Consider the following 21,787-nt stretch of genomic DNA (forward strand, 5'->3'; position numbering starts at 1 on the left):
CGAGTTTATCCGAAGAAAGTGTAACATTGAGAGCAGCTGAGGGCATTAGACAATTGTCCCATATTGTCTATTTTAATTGTGGTATAAGCTAAGAACTCACTTAACCGACTGATTCATAATGGATATTAATATTCAGGAAAGAAATATAAAATCACGGTACCCTTTATTTAGTAGTACAGCCCCGATTCCAAAACAGTTGGGACACTGTAAAATGTAATGAAGTGATTTGCAAGTCCCACAAAGCTATATTCTATTCACAATATAATATATAGTTTCATATATAGTGTCCTATTCTTGTCTGACAGGATTCTAGCTGCTCAACATTTCTGAGTCTTCTTAGATTTTTTTTTGTATGCTGGCCAAATGTTTTCTGTTGGTGAAAGGTCTTAACTGCAGGACGACCAATTCAGAACCTGGAATCTTCTACTGTAAAGTCACGCTGTTGTGATGGATGCAGTATGTTGCTAAACATTGTCTTTCTGAAATATGCAAGGCCTTTCTTGAACAAGAGGTGGCTGGTATGGGAGCGTATATTGCTCTTAAACCTCTGTCTTCTTCTCAATCAAACCCATACCATCAGAGATTCAGGCTTTTGAACTGTGTGCTGAAAACAAGCTGGATGGTCCCTCTCCTCTTTAGTCCACAGGACATGCTGTCCAAAGTTTCTAAAAGAATTTCAAATTTTGACTTATCGAACCATAAAGCAGTTTTCCATTTTGCCTCACTCCTTTATAAATGACTTTAGGCACAGAAGACAGTGGCATTTCTGGATTGTGTTTACGTAAATCTTTAGCTTGCACTTGTGAATGGCACGGTGAACTGTGTTGACAGACTTTGAAAGTGTTCCTGAGACCATGCATTGATTTTCAGTACAGAATCATGCCTGTTTGTAATGCAGTGATGCCCGATGGCCCATCAATCACAGCATCCAATACTGACCTTTGGCTTTGTCCCTTGTGCACAGAGATTTCTCCAGATTCTTTTGATAACATCATGTACTAACGATAGTGGGATATTCAAAGCCTTCAGTTTTAGGTTGAGGAGCATTTTTCTGAAATTGTACCACAATTTAATTTTTTTTTTTTTTGCAGTTAACCTCTGCTTATTACTTCTGAGAGGCTCTGCTTCTCTATAATGCTCCTGTTATACCCAGTCATGTTATTGACTTGTTGCTAGTTGACCTTATTAGGTCAACTGTTTTTCACAAGTACTACTTACATCCCCTGCCTTTTGTTGCCCTGTCCTCACTTTTTTAAGTTGTGACGCTGCCATCAAATTCAAAATGAGCAAATATTTTTCATGAAATCATAAAATGTCTCAGTTTGAGCATCTGATATGTTGTCTATGTTCTACTGTGAATAAAATATGGCTTTGTGAGATTTGAGATCTTACTTAATATTCTATCCTTCACTGAAATCAACCCAAGTCACTAATCATCAAATGTGTTTTAAGGTCTGACATCGGAGAAAGATGGCACAAAGACAGTTTACAAAATATCTTTTATCAGTGCAGATTTTTCCTCCAAGTATTCCAAAATTGCTAAAATGAGGTTGCTGTAAATTAAACTTCAAACCACTGTGTACAACAAAATGTTTGTGAACAAATGAACATAATGTCAAGAGAGGAAGTAGTAGAACATGCATTATTTCTAACTGGATGAATGTACGTGAATATTCACAGGATGTCCTCAACAAACAAACAAGCACAGCACCGAGAGATGTGCCAGTACAGGAAAAGGATATCCTTATAAAGTACAATTTATTGGTAGTAACAAACAGTATCCTAATCTTCAAATCAATCAATATTTCATCAGGTCCATACATGATACACTTCATCTTAGTAAAACTGTTCAGTGGGTAGAGGGGTAGAGGAAGAAGGTGGCTGATTGATTGTTTCAGCAAATGAAACAAACTCCCGAGAGTCCAATGTATATATAAAACTACATTCATCCATCTCTCTTGAGGCTCTGGGGGGATTTTTGTTGAACAAATACAGTACTTCAGGATTCTAGGCTCAGTGCTTGTGGATTTTGCATCTGTTTTTTCAGGCATTTGTCCATCAGAACCAAACTCTGCACCGCCAGACTCCGGCAATCTCCATCAGGGTCTCCTTCAGCTACATCTGTGAAAATTAATAACAGAAAAGCACCATTAGATACCTGGTGAAACCATGCTGTAAGAGAATGTCTCAGTGTGACTTTAAAAGCAAAGCCACATTCTCAGATCCGTTTCCTTGCACGAGCAACAACATGTGATAAAAAAAAAGTCTCTAGCACTGTCACTCCCTGCTATATGAGCTACTTTTATCCTCCGAGGGATAAAGGAACATCAAACTGTGGAGGAGCCAGTCACGTCATGGACAGCCTGTGTGGTACAGGACATCCTGGTTTCTCATCTAATTCCCAGAAATGCTCCGTCCAGCTGTGGGTGTGTGTGCTCTATGGGTTTGTGTGTCATTGAAGGGACATCCCGGACAAAATTACACTGTGCAGGTGTAACCACAGACTTGCGTGCATTTATAGGAATCATGTTTTACAACTGAGTATGATACAAGCAACAGAGGAAGAACACTTGTCTTTTAAGTAAGAATCTGATGTTTGAATATGCAGCCCTGCTATGACACAACTAAAAAAATGCCCTGCTTTAATTCAACTTTAGAACTAGGTGATTATAATAAGATTTGTGTAAAAACATCTGCATTATTGTGACCAAGATACAAGAGGAGCAATGTCATTGAAAGTAGGGGTGGAACTTGCACAGTAACTTACAACACTACACATTATGATACCATATGATATGATAAAACACAGTAACAAACACAACAATATAACATTCCTTTAGACAACTTTATCCCAAGTTTGTAGATTTTAGAATAGAATTTAAGCCTTTAGCAGACTAACTGTGCACATCCCTAGCCCAAGATGATGATTTCATCAGAATACACTGATTATTGACATAATGCAAGGATGTCCAAACCTTTTTCTACAGAGGGCAGAGTAGAGAAAAATACAATGTTTCTATTAATGGATGACAAGGAAAGTAGCCAACCATAATGAAGGATTTTGCTGTGGACAATCAGATTTCAGGGGGGCCTGGTTGGACCCTGGCTACAGCTTGATCCGCCCCTGCTTAGCACAAGAATATTGCTTTATCTAGCAGAAAAAGAAGATGCTGACTCTTCTTCTCATTTAGACCCAAAACATCAGCAAAAACTGCACGAAGCTACCAAATTTTAGGAGTGTTGGTGCTTGAAGATGATTACAGAGATATGCTTAGTGGACTGGACCTTGAGACGCAGCGGATAAAGGAGCAAATGCGCATGAATTTTGCTGCTATTGGCTTCAGTACATTTACTCAACTGTAACTGAGTAGTTATTGGGTACTTGTACTTTTTAGTACATTCTGAAATCAGTACTTTTACTTCTACTTAAGGTGCAGTTTGTAAGATTTAGCCTAGTAGCATTTAGCAGAACACACATGGTTAATATTAAACATAAAAAACATAAACAGGCTTATCTAAACTGGTGTTTTAAGACCCTGTAAAGTGAAAATAAATCTATATTTAGGTTTGTTGTATGACAAGTCACTGTGTTATGAACCCCCAAGTCAAATTTCAGTCAAATAAAACATCTCCAAGTTTATCAAATTAAGCCTCAAAATCATGAAAAATGAGGCAGGAAAATCTGCTCCAGGATGGTGTGGGTGTGTCTGTTGAATGAGATGAAGCCACGCCCACTCAGGAATAAATACAATCCTCTCAGATTTAAAAATGTTACAATTTGAATGGAGGAAAGCTCTCACAGCACTAGCCTGCCTCTTGTGCTTTTGTAGACCTCAGAAGAAGAGACAAAGTCTGTTTTCTGGCTCAAATCTCTGTTATGATGCCTTAAATGATTCATAGACTACTGTGGCTGATAGATTTGCAAATTTACCTCATAATTAACAGAAAAACAGCATTTAACTGACTGTTAACTTTCAATAAAGGCAGTGACATCAGCTAAAAACAGGCTGTACTGAGATGAACTGTTCTGTGATTTTATATTGTAGTGTTAGAGGGGCAGGGCCATTCCCTACCACGGGCTTATGACATCATGGGCCCACATATTGCCCTGCCCACATGAAACCAAGCCAGGAAAGTGGTGAAAAACTTTCTAACAGTCTAAATCCAGAATTCAGTCACATGTAGATCTCAGTGTTTTCCCATGTTTACACCAACCATATTCCAACATATGTAGAGTGTTAAGACACAAACTTTGGATTTCACTTTACAGGGTCTTTAACTAAGAATAAGCCTTTCAGTTTTAAATAGGGAGGTTCCCCTCCACCCTGGATTTCTGCATTTTGCATATTCTATAGTACAACAGACAAGACCAAATAACAGAAATCCATTTGTATAAATTCCACTGCTCGTCACATTTTACCACTAAAAGTGAGCTTGCAATCTATAATTTGACTATTTGATTTGGCCAATATGCCCACCTTGCCATCTATTTTCAAAGATTACTGCAGCTCTTTCCTATTGTAAAATATAAGTGCTAGAAAATCAATCATTGTATCACACAAGCCAGGGTGATTATATGTAGCAGTGCCACTATTATCCAACCCCTGATCAGGGTTTTTATTTTGTACCTGCCAGCCAAGTTCTTGTCTCAAACAGCTGATCACCGAGGTCTACCAGCAGGTTCTGAGAGTTCACGCTCAGAAAAACAGAGCAGACAGCGAAGAGGACACCTCGTCTCACCACCCTTCAACAGAGAGATGACAGGTTACAACTCTCACTGAAAGAAGAGAACAAAACATCCTGTGCAGACCTTGACGATGGTTCAGATTTGTTAGTTTTAAGTCTGACTTTCTTATTCTTAATAAACCAAAATGAAAAACCTGATGCCAGGTAGAATACATACAGTAGATTAATCATAAATTGCACTTTTTTTGTGAAAACAGTGGATTACAGCCCTGTGAGAGCTTTCTCACACTCTCCTCTCTGAAACACTGATATGAATCATACTTACTGGTCAACATGATAGCGCACAGCCCACACAAAGTCCAGCAACGCTCGACCCATCTGTGCTGCTATCTGCAAACAAATTGAATAACAGTTAAATCACCGGAGTCTCAGAGAAGTGAAGAATAGAAATATGAGTTTTATTATTTTTATGCTAGTACTGACTGAGATGAAACAGTGTTTGATAGCTTTTTGGTGTCAGTCTCTGACTTTAGAGGAACTGCATGGACAGATTTGAAGGAAATACCGTTGAGTTGGCTGCCAGATGCATAAAGAGGCCCAGTGTACGGATCAACCGCCCTAGCACCAGCTGGTCACTGCCCAACAGGTCAAACGTCACCTGAGGTCTAGCAGAGAGGTGTTGATTTTAGTTTTAAAGAGTTTTTGTACAAGTAAGCATAAAAATCAGAGAAGGGACATCCTTACTTGTCAAAATTCCTGAGCAGAGGAAAAAAGAAGTGTCCAGCGACTGGGGCATAACGGTTCAGGGTAGCTTTGGCTGGAGGCTTTGTCGCACCCTGTTGAGAGTGGGGAAAATGCTGTAATTTAACACCAAAACAGCAGAAGAAAAATGTCTTCCTGCTTTGCCTACCTTACTGATGCGCCTCGTCTTGCTTTGAATCCGTTTCTCTACTTCTTCTCGCCAGTGAACGGGATTGTCACCGGGGTATGGAGTCAAATCAGTGCTGGCAGCAATGCTTAAAGATGTATCACTTATTTCTGTGACCGGTTTAGAGAGCTCTTGAGCTGCCAGAGCAAGAACCTGTTAACCCAAAAACAGCATCATTATTCCTTTGCAATTAATGGTAATTAAGAGTGCAGAATCTGAATTTATCTACCTCCAAGATGTCAAGTCGCTGGCGAAGACTGTAGTTCAAGGAGTAAAACTCTGTGGTCAGATACTGAGTCACCTAAAGTAAAGAGATGAAAGTGAGAAATCTGTACAAAACATTGTACAAATTGTGTCGTTAAAAGGCAGACAGTGTAAAACTGAGAATAAACATCATACAGGGATAGTGTCAATGACTGTGAGCGCCACCATGGTCGCCTGTCTGAGACTCATGAAGCCAAGAATGCTGTACTTATCCTCCATGTGAAGAAGCACTTTGGTCAGCTGCACACTGATCTGGAAATGGTGGAAAACAAAGCAAAGTTTGAGGAGGGATCTAAAAAAGGCAAATTATGTACTTTTTTTTTTTTTTTTTACAAAATAATCTACCACTTCTTGCTATTAACTGATTAATCATTGAGTATGAAATGTAAGAGATTTGGGAATAGTATGCAAATATTTCCTAGATTCTAGAGAATTCTTTGGTCAAACCAAATACTTGTTTTTTTTGGTCATTTATCGATTGCCAAGCCAATTAAAAAAAACAAATGTGGCAATAAAGTTTCTTTTGCTTTAAATAGTTAATGCTCTGGAGAGTTTAACTAAACTTGCTGATGTTCCTCTCACTACAAACCCATGCAATACAACCAAAAACTGCCCAGATCAGGGTAAATTAATTCACAATACTGCTGGGATATCAAAGTTTGTTCAGACACTTAATATTGGTTTTATCAATTTTATTAATAATATTTATTTTCAGAAAGTATATGTATAAATCTATGAAACATCCAAAAGCCAAAAGGCTTTGGTAATAAGATAAATCTGAAAGAAAGTGTAATGAATAAATCTGAAGCACTGTGTCTGTGTTGCTTGATGTACCTCTCTGGCTGCAAATGCGTTCTTTCTCACCAAACCCTCAGCAGCTCTCAAACTCAGCTCCACACGCATCGGATCATCAGAGGAAATTAAAGCTGGGTGGGTCAACAGATTAAAGAAAAGGTTAAAGCAGGAGGAAAAAACACAGCAGGATGAGATTTAATCAAACTATTGAGCCTCACTTTCCAGACAGTCTCGCAGGTAGCGTGGTGGAGATGCTTTACTTAGCTCCTGATCAGCAGACATGTCATAAGGAGTTAGCTCATCATCACTGTAAAGATAAAAAACTCAGAGTGAATACAGTTTAACTTAGTTTAACTCATAAATGTGATGTACATGGTCATAACTGAAGAAACTGACCTGTCCAGGTCAGACTCTGAGTCAGTTTTTGGAGCTTGATTCTGAGCAGAGCGAGGTGATTCCTCTTTGGTCTCTTGTGGAGAGTCAACTCTGAGGGTGACAGAACTCTATTGAATTAAATCAGTGCCTTGTATTCTTCTAAGGCCAACAATATTACAAGATTTGGCACATTAGTTTCATAAAATAAACAATGAATGTAACCTTATATTTTAATTTTTCATCCTGCTCGGTTAACCCTATAAAATGGTGAAATACTATGTGCTTGGAGAATAGCGATACAAGTTTGTTTTGTCCATGCAGCAGATAGCAAAGTCCTAAATATCACATTTTTAAATTTGTAGAAAGTGCTTTATCTATTTATTTATCCTCAAAGTGACCATTATAGTGATGCAACTTACCTGTTTACAGGCTCAGCCTCTGATTCATCATCAGTAACAGGAGTCATTAGAGAGAGAAGCTCCTGTGTTTCTTCATCCTGATCGTACTAAAACACAACACAAACTCAGACTCTGCTTTCATCATAATGGTATTTCAAGTGATGAATCAATTTAAAAGCTTTGAGCTGCACAATAAATCCCTATTACATTAATACCACACTATGAGCACTCACAGTAAACACAGGAAAAGTCTGACTTTGTGTCGGTTAAAAAATATAGTTTTATAGAAACAAGCACTGCTCTCTCTCAGCATGCACAGGTATTATCTATTGGATGGAGAACTGAGTACAATAACCATGCTTCAGACTATTTTGAGGTGGTACGATGAAGTTAAAGCTAGGTATCAAATAACCTCGGATTAGCTGGTGCCATTTGAAAAAAAAAAAAACCTTGATGGGATTATTTTGGTTTCAGGAGAGAAACACTACAAACTCAGATACCGTGCATGAAAAACAGCAGGTGGAGGCAGAGCTATTAAAAAACTGTGAGGTATGGCTAATATGCTCCTCAGCCTCAGACAAGAGTTTATGTGGATATTTCTACATTAATCTCACCTCAAATTTGAGCTCTGCTCCGTTCATGTCCAAGCGAGAGCTCAAGCACTCTCCCACCACCATGCCAATATGCCTGATCCGCACCACACTGCTGTCCAGGTGACTCTGCATGCCGCCCAGCAGACACTGCAGCAAGTCTGAGGGAAGAGGAACATGACAAACAGGGAATACTTGTTACACTTTCACTACTGAAATCATTTAAAATCTGGCTGTCTGCAAATTGGATTTTTTTCTTTTTCTACAGATAAACACTAAATTGACAAAAGTACTGATTATAAACTCTAATCAATCAATCATTTATTTTGTACCTGATCGCAGATTGTGTAGCTCAGTGTCGTTCAGTAGAGTCACGCTCAGCAGTAAAGCCTTGCTCACGTACAGCTGCTGCTCTAAAGGTGTGTGTTTCACTGCACTGGGGTTAGCCCAGGCCTGACACACAGACCGTAACACCTAAGAACACACACACATACATGTGAACATGTCTAAATCATCAATATAAACAGTACAACATGGTATCATGTTCAGCCTGGTGCATTTACCTGGATGAGCAGAGGGCGTCGATCTTTATCTGCTGCGAGGTAACCGAGAATAATCCTCAAGACTCGAGTCTAAAGCAAAAATAAATAAATAAATAAATAAAACACTCAAGCATCTTTTGATATTCACAAAATTATAATAGTTTACTTTTAGGGTTAAAAAATAAGTCCTTACCTCATATTTGTACTGCAGTAACAGCAGTTTATGAGTGATGACAAACTGGGCTTTTTTGTTTGTTAGCACTAGATTACCAATGATCCTGCCCAAAGCTTTAGGCCTGAAACAAAGACCATTGTCATTGAAGCAGCGGGAAAACAGAGCTACCAGATGTAAAAATGTATATCACAGTCCTATTACTGTTTTTTACCCGCTGACAACCTGCACAAGACCTGTGAGCACACTCTCCACCCATCTCTGCGGGACGTTCTCAAACAGCTTCCAACAAACTCGCTGCCACACCATGTCTGAGCGGGTGCAGGCAGAGAGCCGAGGAGCCATCACAGCCAGCACCAGGGCTGCAGAGAAGAGGAGGAAAGAGCAGAAGATGGTAGAAAAGATTTTGTATTGGAGCTATTTTTAAATGACAAGGGATTAAAAATTATAAGCATCTGGAAAATGTCTTTTCTATTTATTTTATTTTACTTTGAGTTGATCTAATGGACCAAACTTATGCCTATGATACTTTATCAATCCATAATATTACAGGTTAATCAAAGCTTGTAGTGTGCTTGGCTGGCAGCTAGCTGGCTTCTTAATATTCATTGTACATTAATTTGTTGGTTGTATTTATCATTTTCCAAGTGATTTCGTCTATACATTTTAGAAAATTGTGAAATATTATCAGTCTGACAGAGCTTATAATGAAATCTAACCAAAACTAAATTAGACAAAAGCATGAGCTGAGATCAGACTATTTAACTGTTTGACTATTTGTGACCTGTTTGCACCAAGTGCTCATCTCTTCACTTCTTTCACCTTTTTTTAACAGTATCCCCCCGTCAACTTATTTTCCCTTTCTCGTTGCTGTTAACATTAAGCCATTAAGTAGTAAAATGACAAGTCAAATTTGCAGATAAATCTGTTATGAGTGCCATATTTTCTAAATTTAAAATATCAATATTTGGCACCAGTAATCTGATAACTGGATGACATGAGTAGGGATGATGATGATATTGCTGTTTTGTCACACCATACTCAAAGCAGTACAAACTCACCACTGTGACCCTGGATGCAAAGTTTTCCAAGTGTCTGAGCCACAAATGTCAGGGAGCAGTCTGTGCCATCTGTTGAAAACATAAATCAGGACGAAATATGTCAACTTAAATTCACAGTAATGTATCTTTAACATCGGCTGGATTCAGTTATGTTGTTCCTTCACCTTTAAGTGCTTGGCATGTCTTCTCCAGAGCAGAGAGAATCTCTGCAGCCAGCAGTGGGTAATACTGCTGAGGGAGAAAAAGCGCCTTGTTGTTCAGGTGTAACTTGTTGGCAGTGACATCCGGCAGAGAGACAACACGTCCTAGCAGAGTCTCTCTAAGCTGGGGGGAGTCAGAGGGAGCCGTGTGAAGACAGTAGGACCACAGCAGGTCTGCGAGGCGGCTGCTCTGAAGGAACCTCTCTGTGATGCTGACCATGTGGTCAAGGCTTGCACTGGCACTAAAATAAAGAGAAAATTACATTTAATATGAGTGCAGATGGAGTGAGCATCCCATTTTTAACTTTGCAAACCTTAGCTCTCCTATCCCATCCATCAGCACCAGAAGCGCCTGCTCAGGAGGGCCTTGGAGGAAGAATCCGTCCCATAATTCTGTGCGCTGTGCTGTTGTGAGGCTGTGAAACCAGTCAGCCTGGATGTGACTGACAAGAAACTGAAGGGTGCGAGTGAAGTGAGCTCTCCTGAACTCTGTACGCTGGACTGATGTGGCTTTACTCTCAGGTCCATCATCCAGGTAACAGTGAAGAGTCTGAAGAGCGGTGATGATGTCTTTGATATCGGTGGATGAACTGAGGATGTGAAAACACTGAGACACTGCCAGGCGAACCTCAGTATTTGGACTAAGGGGCTCCATCTTTTTCTACTTAAAGGAGCATTTCACTTTAAGTTTTTAAGAATAATTTTGCTCCACTTATATAGAGCTTTTAAGTTTTAATTAGACTGACGTAGCACACTCAGACTGTCTGACTGTACTATCATAAATTAATTCAATCCTGTTTTTAGCGAACTTTCCCTTTACTAGTGTAGCTGCAGCCATTGAGCATAGCGGCTAACGGCCAGATAGTGACGTCATGTTCAAAGTGCTTCAACCGTCCAGTAAATTAGCAGAAATATATTTATATTTTAAACAACCATTGGCAAATGAATAAGAGACAGCTGTTAGCCAATATACATTAATATACAACTCACTTTTTTCATAATACAATGCAGCATACATTTATGTGCTAACTGAAAGTGTATTAACAGCCATTGTCATAGCCAAATAATTATTGATGTGTAATATCTGAAGCTCCTACTGTCATGAAAAAACTGGAATGTCGCGCCGTGTGTTTTCTCTTCATGTGCTCCGTCAAAATACGTCCGTAGTAATCAAAGAAGGAGAGAAAAGGTTCCGGGACAGTCAGCCTTGTGTAGCATTCAAGAATTCTAACAGTTTTTGTAACACTTAAACTAAACACACAAGGTTAGATTAGGCAGTCAGTTATTCGCTTATAAATTTAAACACATGCTTATATGTTACAAATTAAGAATATTTATTTACACATTTCTTATTTAATTAGTAAGCAACAACAAAATTTATCAATTACTATTTTTTCCGATAATATCAAGCTAATTAACCTGATGAAAAGGGAGACGAATGGTTGCTCGTTTTGACTGAAGTTGACGAAAAATGTCAAATAAATAAATAAACAATGGGGGCTCTTCGAAACTGGATTAATGCAATGTAAGAAAACAGGCATTAAAAGCGTGAAAAAGTAAAAATAAGGATGGAAATAGCTACTACAGTCGTAGACTCAGAATTTTTCAGGAAGAGGGACAAAAGCACTCAAAAGTTGGAAAGTATTTAAACTGAAATACTAAAAGTACGTTACAAATTAAGATTATTACGAGATTAATTATTTTTATTCTATGATTAAACCCATTACAATGCCATAAAACAGATGGGGAATTATTTACTATTTATCAATTTAATTCCTAAATATGCACTGAAAATGAACCAAGGGAGTTTTTGCAATTTTAATGCATTTCTCCACTTTTGGACCTGTGCTTTATTTAATTTTTCATGTCAAATATTGTCTTGTTACAGGCTAGTTCATAATATTTGCATCATATTTGCCTGCCATGTTTATATGTGTTTAAGTCTATGCATACACACTTTCATACAGCTATGTATGCATTTTTGTGCATACATGGTGCAACATACATAGACACACCTATGTATGCTTTCCCTCGGCAATAATACGTGCATAAACACATCTGTATATGCACATTCTGTGTAATAATATCAGCACTTTAAATCAACAGGCCAAGAACAAATGTGCAATTTTCTCAAGCACATTTAATCATGTGCAATACATCAAGACTTCAGCACTAGCACTTTACCACACACCTCCATGTGGGGCTTTTTAAATAATACCTTACTATTCATGTTGTTTGATCTACATGTAGTCTGATTTTATGTACATTTTTCCTTTTCATTATGTACATCCGCAATGTAAATAAACTGATAATGACCAATACGTCCAGTATACTGTTACTACATAAGTATTTGCTCTGATCAGATTAATATCTGTATATTCAAGGCATGCTGACTATTTCAATGTTGGAAAACATGTTGGGCTACAAATGATTTAGCTTATAACATGGCTTTTAAGTATTTTCTTCTTCACTTTCACATGTTTTCCATGCGTGGGATGCCTGTTTCTGTCTCCTTTCAATATGCATAAATAACTTGATGCTTAGAAGAAAGTCAGATAACTACTGAGTTGCTTATTCTGACTTTCTAAACTATTGATTATGATATATATACCAGTTCATTTTTTAAAATTAAAACTTCTGGGGAGATTATGCAGGAAATGGGCCAAAAACAATATAGATGCCTCTTCATCACCTAAAGAAACTAACAAGACCATCAGTGACAAGATTAACAGTTTCATTATTGTAATGTGTAATACCTGTGCCCATAGTGTTAGATGTCATAGATTATTTTCAGATCCTCAGCACCCCAGAGAAACAGCCTCTACATCACAATTCTTGATTAGTACAACATTTTTCTCCTCAAAAACAATGTTTTATTTCTTAAAAAAAGGAAAAGAAAATACTTACAGTGCTTAACAAATTTATTAGACCACCCTAACCCTAACCAAAGTAAGGTTTATGCCACAGCTGCCCAAAATAAACAGCATTGGTAATTACCAAAATCATTTTTTTATGTTTCTGCAATGGTTAATACACCAATATGTAGAAGCTCTTTAACCGAAAAATTTTTAATGCTTAAATGTAATTATCATTATCCATGAATTTTCAAATTTACTGATTTACAAAAAAACGGAAAAAATAGTAAAGTACATTGTTTTTTCTTGATTAATATGTCAAATCATAGTTATTTACTTGCATTCCTGAACAGAAAAATGAGTTTTAGTGGTTGAATGTTATGCTTGATTCATTTCTGACTTCTCAGAGAAGCCCAGTGAGCCAGCTCAAATTTGGGTGAATTCAGTTTGAAATTCCTCATTCCTGTTCAAAATGGTAAAATGTGGAGAGCTCATTGAAAATGAAAGAGTCCGCATTAAAGCACTTCATGATGCTGGATGGTCTTTGAGACAAATATGACAGGTGGTCTAATAAATTTGTTAAGCACTGTACATGAACACAGGAAAAAATTTGCAAATACATGAGATGGTCAGGTTTATCCACAGGGACCTCCAAAACAATGCAACAAAATTTCCTCACGGGAGCTTTATTAAGATAATATTGATATATGGCCTCAGCACACTGACCACGTCAGTATTTTGTCTCAGAACAGTAATATGATTGATGTTGAAACAATAAAAAATAAGTTAAAATGTTTACTTATTTTGAATTTTTGAATTGAACTAGGTATGTGCCTTTTTCCTTTATGCAAGTCATGGGCATTAAGAATATTCTTAATCATTCTAACAATGACGGTACAGATGTGGTTGACTGCCAATGCAGTGTGTAACCAAAACCAGTAGGTGGTGCTGATAGAAAAGAGGCTGCAAATGTTTGTGTGACCAAGCATGCTTATGCAATCAAATCACAACAGTATTGTCAGCACTGTGGGATATGACTAGAAGTATCAAATGGTATATTAATGGAGAATGATGGGGTATAACAGAGAAGAAGTGTGGGACTGAAAAAATGTACCATATTAAACTACAAGTATTTACATTTGTTATATTTTCATTTTAGTTCATAAATAACCCAATATTTATGGTGGCACTGCAAAATTTTGTCAGTGCATTCTGGAAATCCGTGTAAGAATGACTTGATTTAATCTCCAAAGACCCAATGAACATATGAGGACATTACATTGATTTTTCTACAGCGCCTTATATCACAATTTTGAAATAATTGTCCAGATTTCCGTTGAAGTTTAAACATTTTCCTTGAAATGTTGCCAGAGTCTGCTTTGAAATTTTTTGGAATTTCCATAGAAATTTTAGGGAATATTTCCTGAAATTTTCAGGAGTTTCACTGAAGGCTGGGGATATTTCTTTCTCAGCATTTTCATGGGAATTTGGGAAATTTGTTTGAATGTTTGGGAGCATTTATTTGGAAATGTTTAGGTTTTTTTTTTAAAGAAAATTTAGAACATACTCGTTAATTTGGGGAATTTTGATTGGGGTTTTGGAGGGGGGCTTTGAAATTTTCAAGTATTTGTACATTTTTGGGATTGTACTTGAAAGATTAGGGGATAATTTGAGAAATTTCAAGAATTTACATGGCATTCTTGAGGAAATCTTTACAGAAATGTTCAGGCTTTAAAATTTCACTCAAACATTTGGGGAATATTTCAAGACATTTCAGGTACATTTTTATGGAATGCTTTTAAAATATGTTGACAAATTTTCCCACAAATTTTACAGCCATTTCTTGCATTTTCTTGCTTTGCCTTTACAAGTCCCTGCACTCCAATATCAAATAAGCATCACTCCACCACTCCTCTCTCAATGACTGACACCAATTCTGACTAACTGAAGACCCCAAACAACTGACCAACTAGCCGAAAACATGCTGTAAAACCTCACAAGTGTTTTACTTTCTGCAGAAGCAGGACCTTCAAGAGGTTTGTGGACATCAGTTTTGGTTAAAGCAAATCTTTTGCTCAAAGAGGCTAAACTTTTAAACTTACCAATCCCACTGATCCCAATGGAAAATTAAAAATGCATTCCCAACAGTAGCTCAGGTTTAGGAGTTAATCATAGCTGCATCATTACTACAACAATGGCATAAAAATCCCCCCAAATTTTCCAAAGGCTTGAGATGTCAAAATGTGTAGCTGTGAGTGTGTGAGTACAAATCTAGTCCAAATGCAAAAATAAATGTAAAATACAGACAAACGGTAAAAAGGATGACACCAAACACAGAGTCATTTTATTCCATTTATTTTTCTATTCTTACTTTCACTGCTTACCTTTAAATTTTCTCTTTTTACAATGACTGAAATTATATTTCCCCCAGTAACAATTAGGATTAGATCTTGGGGATCTTCAAAAATAATATACAGCTGTAACCAATACTGTTATAATTTATACATTTATCTTTGAAAATAGGAATAAATTTTAAGATTCTCTTTTCTACAATATTCTCTTTTTAATCTTCCCATGTCACATAATGGCAAGCCATGCACTACTGCAGTAGTGATGTTTGTGCCTTGAGCAGACTTTCTTTGGACACTGGAAGTGAGTGTGAGAGAGAAAAAGAAATCACAAAAAAATGACAATTGATATTTACAGTTTAGGTTTCATCATTATAATTTAACAAACTGACAGTCACGTGGTCAGTGCGTTTTCCCAGGGCTCATCATCAGGTGAGTTTAGAGGCAAAGTTAGAGACACAGAGGCACAGTGTTTAGACTAGCAGGCCTGTTTTCATTTCCTTTAAGGGCTGTTGATTTATGATTCTTTAGCGAGAGGGAAATCATCCCCGGAGCATGACAACAGACCCTGATAGATAAAATGATCAGTTTCCAGTTGAAGCATCCGTCTTTGGTCGTTTTGAAAGCAGGATAAATTTGGTTAAAGTGCTAATGCGGGAATGTTTAGTCAGCTCTGTGGTCTCACTGTCCAGTTATTGTGTTGCCTGTCCCTGAACCATCAGCTGTCAAAAGCAGACACTTGAATAAAATGCAGGAGAAGTAAGTGTAGTACAGCCTGCTGTGTTCAAGTGTCAGTTAATCTTTGTAATGCAAAAATGATTCATCTCTACAAAGAATAAAATCTGTTGGGGCAAACCTTCACTTAAAGGCAGGACACTGAACTCAGTGAGCCAGGTTTGTGAGGTTTTAAGTGTCACGTGTTTTTGAAACCTACGTCTTCACTGGTGGAAATTATATCTAATGATTTGTCAGTCGAACACAAGTCTTAATGAGAGATACACAGAAATAAAAATGTGTTTTCATGCAGTACCTGACTCCATCTAGGAAGACAATCTGCACTCTCATCTATCTTTACAGAACCCTGAAGAGGTCATCATCACGGAAGAGTGTGGCGACCTCGACCAAACTGTGTGGGCATTTTGACTCCCTACAACATAATACAACACATCTTTCAGTCCCATCAATCCAGCTTCCTCTCCTGATTACATTCTCAGTAGAACAGATCACAGATTGTGAGTTGTTTGTGTCAAATGATGAATAAATATATCTGCATGAACACAAAAAACAAAAGAACCCCAACAGATACTGTACACGCTACATGCTAGAGAAGAATACAGGCAGCTGTCCCTCAGCGTAAGACAACAAGAAGAAATGTTCCTTTCTTCATACTATAAAAATACCTAGAATCTAGAATGAGTGTAGAAAAACTTTACATGTACAAGTCATTTACATCCAAGGCCATTTTTTTCCCGTGGAGTGGCAGGTGAAGAGGAGGAGCGGTGAGATTTGATGTGAAGAGGGTGAAAAATAGGAGATTCTTCTTAGCATACTGGTGCCATGCGGTTTGGACAAAAACAACCTCCTCCATCAGGATTTCTGGCAGCGAGTAAATCCACTTAAGTCCAGTTTTTTAGTGTCCCAAGTATTGTGAGATGGCTGCAAGGTACCGATAAGCATGGCAACAGTCAAATTCAGTCTTTGAAAAAGCAGAATAAGGAGCAGGTTTGCTTTGTCTGCCCTCCACCAATGTCTATTTTCTCACTCAGCGTTATTGCTACCAAGTCCGCCACATCTCCCTCCGTGTCAGCATTACATTTTAAAAGTATCAACAGTCAGTAAAACAGCACAAATCAACTCCCGATGGCTGGAAAAATACCGCCTGCAAATGGAAAAGTCTTCAGAGACGGCTACATGTTTTTCTTAACATTTCCAATCAATCATGGCATCAAATTAGTGTATTTGTCTTCATTAAGATGAGGAGAATGTCAGAAAATCCTGCATACTATTATCTTTAAGCAGGCATCTTCGCTTACAATTTGATCCCTTCACAATAAAAAATTAAATCAAAACAAAACGTAGTGCAAAAGTACAACAATTTGATTACCCACAATTCAGTTTCACAACAATAAATCATTGTGCAGAAACAATAAATGGTTACCTGGATAAGCTTGCCCTCTATCACTCAGCAGAAGAACACTGGAATCAGGTGGGCTGTACTTAAACATGCAATGTACTACATTTCCCAGAATCCCTCAGTTTCTCTTCATGCATACTTCAAGTGTTTGGAGAATTTTTAAAGTGACATGTGAGTATGAACTGGCTATATGGTGTGATATGCTTGACTTACCGAACATCTGTGCTAGGGAATGATGGGAAATGTAGTACTTTTTTGTCATTGGAGGTTTCCAGCCCAGCTGAGCTCCAGGACCCTGTTTCATTGCAAAAAAGGTAATGATAACATGATGAGGCAAAGTATAAATGACAAAGTTCTTCGTTTTTGATGTTAAAGATTACATTAATAAAGAAGCCTCATGAAGACATGCATCCATACATTGAATAATTCTTCCTTTTCTCAGGCTAACAGCTAAATTTGGCCTAATTTCCTCAGATCTTGACAGCTTTTTTGTTATCTTTTCTTTTTGTTTCTTCTTGTGACAGAGTTAATGTTAGTTGTTTTCTTTAGGTTTTGAGGAATTATAGGAAATCACCATCATATAAAAAAAATGTGTTGTTTTCTTAAGCTAACAACTGCACGTCACTAATCAAATGTATCAATGTATGTCTGCTTTGAGCTTCTGCATACTTCATCTTCTGTTACTGATGCTTTATGAAAGCCTTCATATAACAAAGCAACAAAAATACACACCACACACAAACGCACACAAAAAATAAACCCTTCGGGCATTTCTCATCCTTGACCCCCAGAAATGTCCCTCACTTGGGTTCACTGGAAAGACAGTGGACACAGTTAAAAGGACACAGCAAGCTTTAAGAGGAATTCAAGAGAGAAACTTCAGCTGTGATCCCCTGACCAAAGCGTCATACGGCTTCCTCATGACTCAGCACAGCTTAGGAGATCACAGCTCCCCATCCCACTCTGAGGCATGTGGTGTATGATATTGATAATGAATACTTTGATCACCTTTTTAAGGCCTTTCGGTACTGTCTGATAATTTTTAGCTTCATCACTTTTCGGGGGGAGGGGGTCTTTATGATACTGACTTCTTGTGCACATTTACACGCTCACTCACTCAGCACAGGAGACTCAGGTCCCTCTAGCCACATACATGGAAATCACCGGAACCCGAGTGTACAGAGACAAACACAGACTCACAGGATATCTAACAAAAAAATACACCAAGAGCAACCAGCTTCTTAGAAATCTTAAATCCTTCTTTTTAAGGGGGAAATGTTGCTTTTTTCCAAAGTGATAATTTACATCTTCATTTGGTAGTTTTCAAGTCTCCAATATATTCAACAGCCCGAGGAGTCTCTGTGTGCGTAGATCATCTGGCTGCATGCCGTCTATTTAACCTCTAGGATGGAGGGGTTTGACTCCATGATGGCCACAATGATTTTGTCGATGTAGTCCTGGAGTCTGTAGTTGATCTCCTCTTGTTTGTGAATAGCCTCCATCAGCTGGAAACAGAAACTTGAGTCAGTGGAGGAAGTAATGGCAACAGCCTGACAACTGAACATGACCTGTTTTAACAGATTTTTCATACAGATTTTTCACTATCCTTTTAGGTACCAAAAACTAAAGAGATGGTGGCTGACTTCATTGAAATATCATAATACAAAAAAGTACAAGGAGTTTTATTCTAATTCTAATTTTATTCTATGTCAATATTTTGAAGGATTTTTTGTCACAGAATGCTTGTTTATCACTTTCTAGTCCCCCAGATATGGGACAAAAAGTTAACGCAAAAAGTCTTAGTCATAATTGTTTGTAATCTTTGAGCTTTAAATTAAGTTTTTCCTTTTGTCTTTATAGTCCTATAGCTTTTTAAAATTCAAGTGAAACTACTGCAGCACATGTATCCTTAAAGCTCAGCTTGTTCTGAAAAAACAAAAACAAAAAACAGATGTTTAGAGCTTGACTGTGCACCACAGGGTTGATGTTTTACAAGCTTTTTAAGACAGTAAGTCCAGGTGAGACAAAACAGTTAAAAATATCTTAGGGCCTGAAGAGTTATCTATTTAACTCAGGGCTCACAACAAACCAAAGCATCTGCTCTTTGAGTTGCTGCTCTCTGGCTGCCAATAAATTCTACCAACATGAAGGATGGACTAACCACACCCCTAACTCCGTCTGTGTTTAAATCTAGGGGTAGGGTGTCCCAATTCTTGATGGAGAAGAGGGGTAAGAGGAAGTGCTAGGGCTACATGGCCTTTCAAACAGATATCAAAAATAACTGCTCAGTGCTTTTTTCATTGTTTTTATGATGGATTGTGCGATACTGTTAGCTATTATCAAGCAAGATGCCTCTCGGTTTTAAAAAGAATTCCTTTATCACAGATATTACATATCCTATATAATATATATTCTTAAGTGTTTTCTAAACCTACCTCTGCACGAGACACAGAGTTGATCTCAGCTGCCAGGGAGTCGGAGAAGGAGGCCGACATCAAGTTCTTTGCACCCTGGATGCTCAGGTTGATAATCTGGCCATTCAGCTCATCGTTCTGCTCCTTTAAACTGCGGTTGTCCTGTAGAAATTCACAAAATGTAACATCCTGAAAAAGGACTGGATTGATCCCATATCATTCTGTTATTTCAAATCAGTCTGGTTAGTATGGCAGAATGAGAGAAGGCTGCGTACGTAAAGTGATGCAGAGTATTGAGGATAATCTACACAGTTACCATACCTGTTTGAGTCGTTTGATCTCCTGCTCCAGCTCTGCCTCACGTGTGCGGGTCTGATATTCCTGCAGCCCTGCTCCAGGTGTGCGCCCTCTTTTTGCTTCAGCTTCTAACTTGTACAGCTGTAGGTGCTCCAGCTGTTTACGCAAGTCTTCAATGAGCTATGGGCCAACAGATCAAGACAAATCCGTCATTTTAAGTTTTCAAGTATTGTCTTAATAAAGACAGGAGCAGCTGGAACATGAAACTGATGCCTAACTGTACCCTGTACGGTAGTATTTTGTATGCAGTATCCTGTTTGTTTTGTATATAGACAACTATGCCTGATATGCCTGACCTCCTGTGTGCTCTCCTTCTCCTTCTGGCTCTGGTGGCGCTCATGGCTCAGCTTGTCGCCCATTTTCCTGCGAGACTCAATTTCATCCTGTAGCCTGTCAGACATAGATTCTGTCTCATCCTGGAGCTTTCTCTTCTCCTGGAAACACACAAAACACATAACAAGCACACAAGTATTAAATTTTTAAGACAGAAAAGTATTGAATGTATTGAAAAAGACTGGTAGGAGCAAGAGAGGGATATCATGGCTCTTACCTCTTCTAGTCTCTCGATGTTTGCTCGTAAACAGGGGACACATGACCTCAACTCACTATTCTCCTCATCCAGCTGCTGCACCCTGAGTTAAAAACACAAAAATACAATGCCTTTACATGAACATATGCTCTTTTTGTTTGGATTAAACAAAACTACAGTGGAAAAAAATGTCCCACATTCAGTGGCAGCTAAGTGCCAGAAGGTGGCAGTGTAGTGCAGCATTTCCACTTACAAACAGGATGTCAAATGCTGGCTTCATAGTTTATGAATATTTTAATATACTGTGAAGTTTAAGATAATTAAAAACAAAAGGAAGGAAATGATGCAGACTACTTAAGCTTTGGATATATAGTTTATATTCTGACAAGGTATCAAAACAATCCCAATTAAAAACACCTTGTTTTTCCACACACAGGGAAAAAAATTAATCTGTTAAAGGCAGCTACGAATGTGCAGCTCTTCAATCTAAATATATCTTTGTCCATTTACCTGGCTTGCAGGTTTTCCAGCTCTAGTCCCCTCTCTCTCTCCAGTTTAACTAGAGCCTCTTTGTGACGCCGGGTCTCCTGCTGTAGTTGCTCGTCAGCGTGGAGCTCCTGCTCCTTCAGCTGTTCCTCCAAAGCGTTGGCCCGATGCACTAGCTGAAGGTTCTCCTGACGCAGCCGTGCATGCTGCTCCCCTGATGCCTCTGACTCTTTTTCCAGCTCAGCCACTCGACGCTCAAGGAGGAGAACCTGGAGAAAGGAAAAACTGCTGATGTGTCTGTGCAACTATCAATGTTAAACATAGGTATGAATGTGTGCAAACAGAGGGCTGTTAAGGATTTACTCAGACGAGCACTTACCTTATCAGTGATGTCATTGTCAGCGAGCTCCAGGATGTCCCGCGTCAAGTCACTCATTGTCTCCAGAGTCATGGAGCTGTTCTGAAGGAGATGCCTGTACATGAAAAGACCAAGAATTTCACTCCACTTTCCTTTTTCCAGTGTAAAACCTGAACTCTAACCATGATTCTAGGAATATGAAGCCTTTCTTTTTGAAATCAAAGCCACTTTTCTGCTTACCTTGCTACTTTCTTGCTGGAGAGCCTCTTGCCGGCACTGGATAAGGAGACAAAAA

The 21,787-nt window shown here is 38.3% G+C and overlaps 2 protein-coding genes across 5 annotated transcripts in view; both read right to left on the reverse strand.

The window, feature by feature from the left end:
* Window positions 1–1,482: 1,482 nt before the first annotated feature.
* telo2 (TEL2, telomere maintenance 2, homolog (S. cerevisiae)) lies at window positions 1,483–11,152 on the reverse strand. The gene is made up of 20 exons (XM_041814897.1): window positions 10,326–11,152; window positions 9,976–10,253; window positions 9,812–9,880; window positions 8,965–9,112; window positions 8,772–8,874; window positions 8,600–8,668; window positions 8,369–8,510; window positions 8,061–8,197; window positions 7,468–7,553; window positions 7,070–7,159; window positions 6,892–6,980; window positions 6,713–6,804; window positions 6,014–6,130; window positions 5,844–5,915; window positions 5,597–5,767; window positions 5,431–5,522; window positions 5,252–5,351; window positions 5,012–5,076; window positions 4,629–4,744; window positions 1,483–2,121 (listed from the first exon to the last, which is right to left on the reverse strand). Exons 1-20 carry the CDS (start codon window positions 10,664–10,666, stop codon window positions 2,000–2,002), a joined length of 2,499 nt encoding a protein of 832 aa, XP_041670831.1. The 5' UTR covers window positions 10,667–11,152; the 3' UTR covers window positions 1,483–1,999.
* A 4,066-nt stretch (window positions 11,153–15,218) lies between these two features.
* rab11fip3 (RAB11 family interacting protein 3 (class II)) overlaps window positions 15,219–21,787 on the reverse strand; it is a 39,600-nt gene continuing 33,031 nt past the window's right edge. For 3 of the 4 annotated variants that reach the window (XM_041815483.1, XM_041815482.1, XM_041815481.1), the window contains 8 exons: window positions 21,733–21,768; window positions 21,514–21,607; window positions 21,159–21,403; window positions 20,670–20,751; window positions 20,416–20,553; window positions 20,084–20,239; window positions 19,784–19,924; window positions 15,219–18,853 (listed from right to left, as the gene is read on the reverse strand). In XM_041815483.1, the coding sequence (XP_041671417.1) occupies window positions 18,740–18,853; window positions 19,784–19,924; window positions 20,084–20,239; window positions 20,416–20,553; window positions 20,670–20,751; window positions 21,159–21,403; window positions 21,514–21,607; window positions 21,733–21,768 (1,006 nt within the window). In that variant the 3' untranslated portion in view covers window positions 15,219–18,739. The remainder of the gene's footprint in view (window positions 18,854–19,783; window positions 19,925–20,083; window positions 20,240–20,415; window positions 20,554–20,669; window positions 20,752–21,158; window positions 21,404–21,513; window positions 21,608–21,732; window positions 21,769–21,787) is intronic. The other variant, XR_005993474.1, reaches the window with a different exon arrangement.

Source organism: Cheilinus undulatus, linkage group 20 (genome assembly GCF_018320785.1).
Source record: "Cheilinus undulatus linkage group 20, ASM1832078v1, whole genome shotgun sequence".
Lineage (NCBI taxonomy): Eukaryota > Metazoa > Chordata > Actinopteri > Labriformes > Labridae > Cheilinus > Cheilinus undulatus.

Coding starts and splice junctions, on each gene's coding strand:
- telo2 (XM_041814897.1), bottom strand. CDS start 10,666: ATGGAGCCCCTTAGTCCAAATACTGAGGTTCGCCTGGCAGTGTCTCAG. Junction 5,077..5,251: donor ATCTGGCAGCCAACTCAACG/GTATTTCCTTCA, acceptor ATTTGTTTGCAG/ATAGCAGCACAGATGGGTCG. Junction 4,745..5,011: donor GTGCGCTATCATGTTGACCA/GTAAGTATGATT, acceptor TCTCTGTTGAAG/GGTGGTGAGACGAGGTGTCC.